At 47.8% G+C, this 10,471-nt stretch overlaps 1 protein-coding gene across 1 annotated transcript in view; it reads left to right on the top strand.

The window, feature by feature from the left end:
• Window positions 1–9,824, top strand: part of hsd17b10 (hydroxysteroid (17-beta) dehydrogenase 10) — a 15,874-nt gene extending 6,050 nt beyond the window's left edge. Inside the window, exons 4-7 of the mRNA XM_064956145.1 lie at window positions 943–1,071; window positions 3,606–3,714; window positions 8,479–8,519; window positions 9,361–9,824. Of these exons, the coding sequence (XP_064812217.1) occupies window positions 943–1,071; window positions 3,606–3,714; window positions 8,479–8,519; window positions 9,361–9,510 (429 nt within the window). The 3' untranslated portion in view covers window positions 9,511–9,824. The remainder of the gene's footprint in view (window positions 1–942; window positions 1,072–3,605; window positions 3,715–8,478; window positions 8,520–9,360) is intronic.
• The last annotated feature ends 647 nt before the right edge of the window (window positions 9,825–10,471 follow it).

Here is a 10,471-nt window from a genome sequence, read left to right as displayed (position 1 = left end):
TGCATCCAAAGAACACCATACCTAATGTGAAGCATGGGGATGGAAACATCATGCTTTGGGGCTCTTTTTTTGCAAAGGGACCAGGACGACTGATCCGTGTAAAGGAAAGAATGAATGGGGCCATGTATCGTGAGATTTTGAGTGAAAACCTCCTTCCATCAGCAAGGGCATTGAAGATGAAACGTGGCTGGGTCTTTCAGCATGACAATGATCCCAAACACACCGCCCGGGCAACGAAGGAGTGGCTTCGTAAGAAGCATTTCAAGGTCCTGGAGTGGCCTAGCCAGTCTCCAGATCTCAACCCCATAGAAAATCTTTGGAGGGAGTTGAAAGTCCGTGTTGCCCAGCAACAACCCCAAAACATCACTGCTCTAGAGGAGATCTGCATGGAGGAATGGGCCAAAATACCAACAACAGTGTGTGAAAACCTTATAAAGACTTATAGAAAACATTTGACCTCTGTCATTGCCAACAAAGGGTATATAACAAAGTATTGAAACTTTTGTTACCGACCAAATACTTATTTTCCACCATAATTTGCAAATAAATTAATAAAAAATCCTACAATATGTCCTTCCTCTATTTCTGATGTCCATCCAGTTTGATTTCTATTTGTAACTGCTATTTCACAAAATTTCTGAACCTATATACATTTTACAGTTGTAACTTGTTGTTTGGGCAGTCAGTATTCCAAAACGAATTTAAAAAACAAACTGATTTGAGCTTTAAGGCCTGCAGTGTGAACAGGGCTTTAGAGAGGTGCCAGATCCAGGAACAACTCCTAGTCCAGGTATTCAATCTGTCTGGATGTAAAGCTCACTGATTGGCCATTGCACACACCTGGAGTGAGCATTATGTCCTACAGTGTGAAAAAAGCGTTAGAGATTTTAAAAGCATACCCATTTTTTAAATTTCACATACTTTAAAACTTTGTGTGTGTAGGTGAACATCGCGGGGACGTTTAATGTGATCCGATTGGCTGTTGGTGAGATGGGGAAGAACGAACCAGACGCAGACGGACACAGAGGCTGTATCATCAACACAGCAAGTGTAGCGGCCTATGATGGACAGGTACACACACACACCTGTGACCTATGATGGACAGGTACACACACACACCTGTGACCTATGACGGACAGGTACACACACACACGCCTGTGACCTATGACGGACAGGTACACACACACGCCTGTGGCCTATGACGGACAGGTACACACACACGCCTGTGGCCTATGACGGACAGGTACACACACACATCATACTTCACCGGGTCCAACGCTCGTTGGATGTGGCAGGGCATGCAAACTATTACAGACTACAAAGGGAAGCACAGCCGAGAGCTGCCCAGTGACTCAAGTCTACCAGACGAGCTAAATAACTTCTATGCTCGCTTCGAGGCAAGTAACACTGAAACATGCATGAGAGCACCAGCTGTTCCAGACGACTGTGTGATCATGCTCTCTACAGCCGATGTAAGACCTTTAAACATGTCAACATTCAGAAAGCCGCAGGGCCAGACGGATTACCATAACCTGCACTGCGACCATGTGCTGAACACCTGGCAAGTGTCTTCACTGACATTTTCAACCTCACCCTGTCAGTCTGAAATACCAACATAGTCCCTGTGCCCAAGAACACTAAGGTAACCTGCCTAAATGATTACCGACATGTAGCACTCATGTCTGTAGTCATGAAATTATTTGAAAGGCTGGTCATGGCTCACATCAACACCATCATCCCAGAATCCCTAGACCCACACCAATTTGCATACTGCACCAACAGATCCTCAGATGATGCAATCTCTATTGCACTCCACACTGCCCTTTCAGACCTGGACAAAAGGAACACCTATGTGAGAATGCTGTTCATTGACTACAGCTCAGCGTTCAACACCATAGTGCCCTCAAAGCTCCTCACTAAGCTAAGTGCCCTGGTACTAAACACCTCCCTCTGCAACTGGATCCTGGACTTCCTGATGGGCCGCCCCCAGGTGGTAAGGGTAGGTAACAGCACATCTGCCACGCTGATCCTCAACACGGGGGCCCCTCAGGGGTGCGTGCTTAGTCCCATCCTGTACTCCCTGTTCACCCACGACTGTGTGGCCAGGCACGACTCCAACACCATTAAGTTTGCTGACGACACAACAGTGGTAGGCCTGATCACCGACATTGACACAATACCCCAACGACGAGACAGCCTATAGGGAGGAGGTCAGAGACATGACCGTGTGGTGCCAGGATATCAACCTCTCCCTTAACGTGTTCAAGACAACGGAGATGATTGTGGACTACAGAAAATGGAGGACAGAGCACGCCCCAATTCTCATCGACGGGGCTGTAGTGGAGCAGGTTGAGAGCTTCAAGTTCCTCGATGTCCACGTCACCAACAAACTGTCATGGTCCAAACACACCAAGACAGTCGTGAAGAGGGCACGACAAAGCCTATCCCCCCTCAGGAGACTGACTAGATTTGGCATTGGTACTCAGATCCTCAAAATGTTCTGTACCGGTACCCCCTGTATATAGCCTCCATATTGACTCTGTACCGTAATACCCTGTATATAGCCTCCACATTGACTCTGTACCGGTACCCCCTGTATATAGCCTCCACATTGACTCTGTACCGGTACCCCCTGTACATAGCCTCCACATTGACTCTGTACCGGTACCCCCTGTATATAGCCTCCACATTGACTCTGTACCGGTACCCCTGTATATAGCCTCCACATTGACTCTGTACCGGTACCCCCTGTATATAGCCTCCACATTGACTCTGTACCGGTACCCCCTGTATATAGCCTCCACATTGACTCTGTACCGGTACCCCCTGTATATAGCCTCCACATTGACTCTGTACCGGTACCCCCTGTATATAGCCTCCACATTGACTCTGTACTGGTACCCCCTGAATATAGCCTCCACATTGACTCTGTACCGGTACCCCCTGTATATTGTCTCCAGATTGACTCTGTACCGGTACCCCCTGTATATAGTCTCCACATTGACTCTGTACCGTAAAACCCTGTATATAGCCTCACTATTGTTGTTTTACTGCTGCTCTTTAATTATGTGAACTTTAAAAAATATATATTATACTTAACCAACAATGCAGTTTTAAGAAAAATAACTGTTAAGGGAGCATTTCACTGTAAGGTTGTGTTCGGAGCACTTGACAAATAAAATCTGATTTGATGAAAGCTTCCCTCTCTCTCTCTCTGGGTGGACCAGGCAGCGTACTCTGTGTCTGAAGGAGGTATCGTAGGAATGACTCTACCCCTCTCTCTCTATCTCTCTCTCTCTCTGTATCTCTCTCTCTCTCTGTATCTCTCTCTCTCTCTCTGTATCTCTCTCTCTCTGTATCTCTCTCTCTCTGTATCTCTCTCTCTCTCTCTCTCTGTATCTCTCTCTCTCTGTTTCTCTCTCTCTCTCTGTTTCCCTCTCTCTCTGTTTCTCTCTCTCTCTCTCTGTTTCTCTCTCTCTGTATCTCTCTCTCTCTCTGTATCTCTCTCTCTGTCTCTGTATCTCTCTCTCTCTGTTTCTCTCTCTCTCTGTTTCCCTCTCTCTCTGTTTCTCTCTCTCTCTCTCTGTTTCTCTCTCTCTCTCTAGGTGGGCCAGGCAGCATACTCTGCGTCTAAAGGAGGTATCGTAGGAATGACTCTACCCATCGCTAGAGACCTGGCACCCATGGGCATCAGAGTGGTTACTATAGCACCCGGTCAGTATACAGACACACACTGCATACAGACACACACACACACTGTATATAAATCAATTCAATGTGGTATTGGTCACATACATATTGATCAGATGGTATTGGTCACATACATATTGATCAGATGGTATTGATCAAATACATATTGATCAGATGGTATTGGTCACGTGCGTATTGATCAGATGGTATTGGTCACGTGCGTATTGATCAGATGGTATTGGTCACGTGCGTATTGATCAGATGGTATTGGTCACGTGCGTATTGATCAGATGGTATTGGTCACGTGCGTATTGATCAGATGGTATTGGTCACGTGCATATTGATCAGATGGTATTGATCAGATGGTATTGGTCACGTGCTTATTGATCAGATGGTATTGGTCACGTGCTTATTGATCAGATGGTATTGGTCACGTGCGTATTGATCAGATGGTATTGGTCACGTGCGTATTGATCAGATGGTATTGGTCACGTGCGTATTGATCAGATGGTATTGGTCACGTGAGTATTGATCAGATGGTATTGGTCACGTGCGTATTGATCAGATGGTATTGGTCACATACATATTGATCAGATGGTATTGGTCACATACATCTTGATCAGATGGTATTGGTCACGTGCGTATTGATCAGATGGTATTGATCAGATGGTATTGGTCACGTGCTTATTGATCAGATGGTATTGGTCACGTGCGCATTGATCAGATGGTATTGATCAGATGGTATTGGTCACGTGCGTATTGATCAGATGGTATTGGTCACGTACGTATTGATCAGATGGTATTGGTCACATACATATTGATCAGATGGTATTGGTCACGTGCGTATTGATCAGATGGTATTGATCAGATGGTATTGGTCACGTGCTTATTGATCAGATGGTATTGGTCACGTGCGTACTGATCAGATGGTATTGGTCACGTGCGCATTGATCAGATGGTATTGATCAGATGGTATTGGTCACGTGCGTATTGATCAGATGGTATTGGTCACGTACGTATTGATCAGATGGTATTGGTCACGTGCGTATTGATCAGATGGTATTGGTCACGTGCGTATTGATCAGATGGTATTGGTCACGTGCGTATTGATCAGATGGTATTGGTCACGTGCGTATTGATCAGATGGTATTGGTCACGTGCGTATTGATCAGATGGTATTGGTCACGTGCGTATTGATCAGATGGTATTGGTCACGTGCGTATTGATCAGATGGTATTGGTCACGTGCGTATTGATCAGATGGTATTGGTCACGTGCGTATTGATCAGATGGTATTGGTCACGTGCGTATTGATCAGATGGTATTGGTCACGTGCGTATTGATCAGATGGTATTGGTCACGTGCGTATTGATCAGATGGTATTGGTCACGTGCGTATTGATCAGATGGTATTGGTCACGTGCGTATTGATCAGATGGTATTGGTCACGTGCGTATTGATCAGATGGTATTGGTCACATTCAGCGGGTGGTATTGGTCGCGCATTCAGCAGATGCTATTGGTCGCGTGTACGCATTCAGCAGATGGTGTTGGTCGCGTGTACGCATTCAGCAGATGGTATTGGTCGCGTGTACGCATTCAGCGGATGGTATTGGTCGCGCATTCAGCAGATGCTATTGGTCGCGTGTACGCATTCAGTAGATGTATTGGTCGCGTGTACGCATTCAGCAGATGGTATTGGTCGTGCATTCAGCAGATGGTATTGGTCGCGCATTCAGCAGATGGTATTGGTCGCGTATTCAGCAGATGGTATTGGTCGCGTATTCAGCAGATGGTATTGGTCGCGTATTCAGCAGATGGTATTGGTCGCGTGTACGCATTCAGCAGATGCTATTGGTCGCGTGTACGCATTCAGCGGATGGTATTGGTCGCGTGTACGCATTCAGCAGATGCTATTGGTCGCGTGTACGCATTCAGCAGATGCTATTGGTCGCGTGTACGCATTCAGCATATGGTATTGGTCGCGTGTACGCATTCAGCAGATGGTATTGGTCGCGTGTACGCATTCAGCAGATGGTATTGGTCGCGTATATTGATCAGATGGTATTGGTCACATGCGTATTGATCAGATGGTATTGGTCACGTACGTATTGATCAGATGGTATTGGTCACGTACGTATTGATCAGATGGTATTGGTCACGTACATATTGATCAGATGGTATTGGTCACGTGCGTATTGATCAGATGGTATTGGTCACGTACATATTGATCAGATGGTATTCGTCACGTATGTATTGATCAGATGGTATTGGTCACGTGCGTATTGATCAGATGGTATTGGTCACGTGCGCATTGATCAGATGGTATTGGTCACATGCGTATTGATCAGATGGTATTGGTCACATTCTGCAGATGGTATTGGTCGCGTGTACGCATTCAGCAGATGGTTTTGGTCGCGTGTACGCATTCAGCAGATGGTATTGGTCGCGTGTACGCATTCAGCAGATGGTATTGGTCGTGTGTACGCATTCAGCAGATGGTATTGGTCGCGTGTACGCATTCAGCGGGTGGTATTGGTCGCGTGTACGCATTCAGCGGGTGGTATTGGTCGCGTGTACGCATTCAGCAGATGGTATTGGTCGCGTGTACGCATTCAGCGGGTGGTATTGGTCGCGTGTACGCATTCAGCAGATGGTTTTGGTCGCGTGTACGCATTCAGCAGATGGTATTGGTCGCGTGTTCAGCAGATGGTATTGGTCGCGTGTACGCATTCAGCGGATGGTATTGGTCGTGTATTCAGCAGATGGTAATGGTCGCGTATTCAGCAGATGGTATTGGTCGCGTGTACGCATTCAGCAGATGGTATTGGTCGCGCATTCAGCAGATGGTATTGGTCGCGCATTCAGCAGATGGTATTGGTCGCGTATTCAGGAGATGGTATTGGTCGCGTGTACGCATTCAGCAGATGGTATTGGTCGCGTGTACGCATTCAGCAGATGGTATTGGTCGCGTGTACGCATTCAGCAGATGGTATTGGTCGCGTGTACGCATTCAGCAGATGGTATTGGTCGCGTATTCAGCAGATGGTATTGGTCGCGTATTCAGCAGATGGTATTGGTCGCGTATTCAGCAGATGCTATCGGTCGTGTGTACGCATTCAGCGGGTGGTGTCGGTCGCGTGTACTCATTCAGCGGGTGGTGTCGGTCGCGTGTACTCATTCAGCGGGTGGTGTTGGTCGCGTGTACGCATTCAGCAGATGGTATTGGTCGCGTGTACGCATTCAGCAGATGGTATTGGTCGCGTATTCAGCAGATGGTATTGGTCGCGTGTACGCATTCAGCGGATGGTATTGGTCGCGTGTACGCATTCAGCAGATGGTATTGGTCGCGTGTACGCATTCAGCAGATGGTATTGGTCGCGCATTCAGCGGGTGGTATTGGTCGCGTGTACGCATTCAGCAGATGGTATTGGTCGCGTGTACGCATTCAGCAGATGGTATTGGTCGCGTATTCAGCAGATGGTATTGGTCGCGTATTCAGCAGATGGTATTGGTCGCGTGTACGCATTCAGCGGGTGGTATTGGTCGCGTGTACGCATTCAGCGGGTGGTATTGGTCGCGCATTCAGCAGATGGTATTGGTCGCGCATTCAGCGGATGGTATTGGTCGCATGTACGCATTCAGCAGATGGTATTGGTCACGTGTACGCATTCAGCAGATGGTATTGGTCACGTGTACGCATTCAGCAGATGGTATTGGTCACGTGTACGCATTCAGCAGATGGTATTGGTCGCATGTACGTATTCAGCAGATGGTATTGGTCGCACATTCAGCAGATGGTGTTGGTCGCGTGTACTCATTCAGCGGGTGGTGTTGGTCACGTGTACTCATTCAGCGGGTGGTGTTGGTCACGTGTACGCATTCAGCGGATGGTGTTGGTCGCGCATTCAGCAGATGGTGTTGGTCGCGTGTACTCATTCAGCGGGTGGTGTTGGTCACGTGTACGCATTCAGCGGATGGTATTGGTCGCGTGTACGTATTCAGCAGATGGTATTGGTCGCGCATTCAGCAGATGGTGTTGGTCGCGTGTACTCATTCAGCGGGTGGTGTTGGTCACGTGTACTCATTCAGCGGGTGGTGTTGGTCGCGTGTACGTATTCAGCAGATGGTATTGGTCGCGCATTCAGCAGATGGTATTGGTCACGTGTACGCATTCAGCAGATGGTATTGGTCGCATGTACGCATTCAGCAGATGGTATTGGTCGCGTGTACGCATTCAGCAGATGGTATTGGTCGCGTGTACGCATTCAGCAGATGGTATTGGTCGCGTGTACGCATTCAGCAGATGGAATTGGTCGCGTGTACGCATTCAGCAGATGGTATTGGTCGCGTGTACGTATTCAGCAGATGCTATTGGTCGCGTGTACGCATTCAGCAGATGGTGTTGGTCGCGTGTACGCATTCAGCAGATGGTATTGGTCGCGTGTACGCATTCAGCAGATGGTATTGGTCGCGTATTCAGCAGATGGTATTGGTCGCGTGTACGCATTCAGCAGATGGTATTGGGCACGTATTCAGCAGATGGTCATTGGTCCGGTATTGGGCACGTATTCAGCAGATGGTATTGGTCAGGTATTGGGCACGTATTCAGCAGATGGTCATTGGTCAGGTATTGGGCACGTATTCAGCAGATGGTCATTGGTCAGGTATTGGGCACGTATTCAGCAGATGGTCATTGGTCCGGTATTGGGCACGTATTCAGCAGATGCTATTGGTCACATATTTATGTAATCAGTGAGACATTAACATGAGCCCTCCTTCCTTCCCCAGGTCTGTTTGCTACTCCTCTCCTGGCAGGTCTACCTGAGAAGGTATACTAACCCCCCACCTCTCTCTATACTAACCCCCCCATACCTCTCTCTATACTAACCCCCCCATACCTCTCTCTATACTACCCCCCCACCTCTCTCTATACTACCCCCCCACCTCTCTCTATACTACCCCCCCACCTCTCTCTATACTACCCCCCCACCTCTCTCTATACTACCCCCCACCTCTCTCTATACTACCCCCCCACCTCTCTCTATACTACCCCCCACCCCCTCTCTCTATAATAACCCCCCACCTCTCTCTATACTAACCCCCCATACCTCTCTCTATACTAACCCCCCCATACTTCTCTCTATACTACCCCCCCATACCTCTCTCTATACTAACCCCCCCATACCTCTCTCTATACTAACCCCCCATACCTCTCTCTATACTACCCCCACCCCTCTCTCTATACTACCCCCACCCCCTCTCTATAATAACCCCCACCTCTCTCTCTATAATAACCCCCACCTCTCTATACTACCCCCCACCTCTCTATACTACCCCCCCACCTCTCTCTATAATAACCCCCCACCTCTCTCTCTATAATAACCCCCACCTCTCTCTCTTTAATAACCCCCCACCTCTCTCTCTATAATAACCCCCCACCTCTCTCTATACTACCCCCCCACCTCTCTATACTACCCCCCCACCTCTCTCTCTATACTAACCCCCCACCTCTCTCTCTATATACACCTCTCTCTCTATACTACCCCCCCCCCTCTCTCTATAATAACCCCCACCCCCTCTCTCTATAATAACCCCCCACCTGTCTCTCTATAATAACCCCCCCACCCCTCTCTCTATACTACCCCCACACCTCTCTCTCTCCCTCCCCAGGTGCAGTCGTTCCTGGCCCGTCAGGTGCCCTTCCCGTCCCGCCTGGGAGACCCTGCAGAGTTTGCTCACCTGGTGACATCACTGGCTGAGAACCCCATGATCAACGGAGAGGTCATCAGGCTGGACGGAGCCATCCGCATGCAGCCCTGATGGGGGGAGGGTCTAGTGGGGAGTACAGTTACATTTGTCATTTAGCAGACGCTGTTATCCAGAGCCACTTAGTGAGTGCATACATATATTGGTACTGGTCCCCGTGGGAATCGAGCCCACAACCCTGGCGTTGCCAGTGCCTTGCTCCACCCACTGAGCCACACGGGACATTTGGACACAAAATGGAATGTGAAACTGTAACACATGTACCCCTACTGTAGCTCAAATGAATGTTTCTGTTGTTCATATCCACAGCACTGCAGTACTCCGCTATGCTCTCTGTGGTTTTGTAACTAATAAAAAACCTCATCCTCTGCTGTCTATCACACTTTCTCCTCAGCAATACGAACAAGTTTTTCCAACAGGTTCAGCTGAAATGATGCCACTGCAACAATAGAACGTATCAGGGCAGCACATGAGGATGATGTAATCTACCCCATTAGGATGATAGATGTAATCTACTCCCCCATTAGGATGATAGATGTAATCTGCCCCATTAGGATGATAGATGTAATCTACCCCATTAGGATGATAGATGTAATCTACCCCATTAGGATGAGAGATGTAATCTACCCCATTAGGATGGTAGATGTCATCTACTCCCCCATGAGGATGATAGATGTAATCTACCCCATTAGGATGATAGATGTAATCTGCCCCATTAGGATGATAGATGTAATCTACCCCATTAGGATGGTAGATGTAATCTGCCCCATTAGGATGATAGATGTAATCTACCCCATTAGGATGATAGATGTAATCTGCCCCATTAGGATGATAGATGTAATCTGCCCCATTAGGATGATAGATGTAATCTACCCCATTAGGATGATAGATGTAATCTGCCCCATTAGGATGATAGATGTAATCTGCCCCATTAGGATGATAGATGTAATCTGCCCCATGAGGATGATAGATGTAATCTACCCCATTAGGATGATAGATGTAATCTACCCCATTA

The sequence above is a fragment of the Oncorhynchus masou genome, chromosome 33, assembly GCF_036934945.1.
Source record: "Oncorhynchus masou masou isolate Uvic2021 chromosome 33, UVic_Omas_1.1, whole genome shotgun sequence".
Taxonomy (NCBI): Eukaryota; Metazoa; Chordata; class Actinopteri; order Salmoniformes; family Salmonidae; genus Oncorhynchus; species Oncorhynchus masou.
This window is presented reverse-complemented; position numbering and strand designations above follow the sequence as displayed.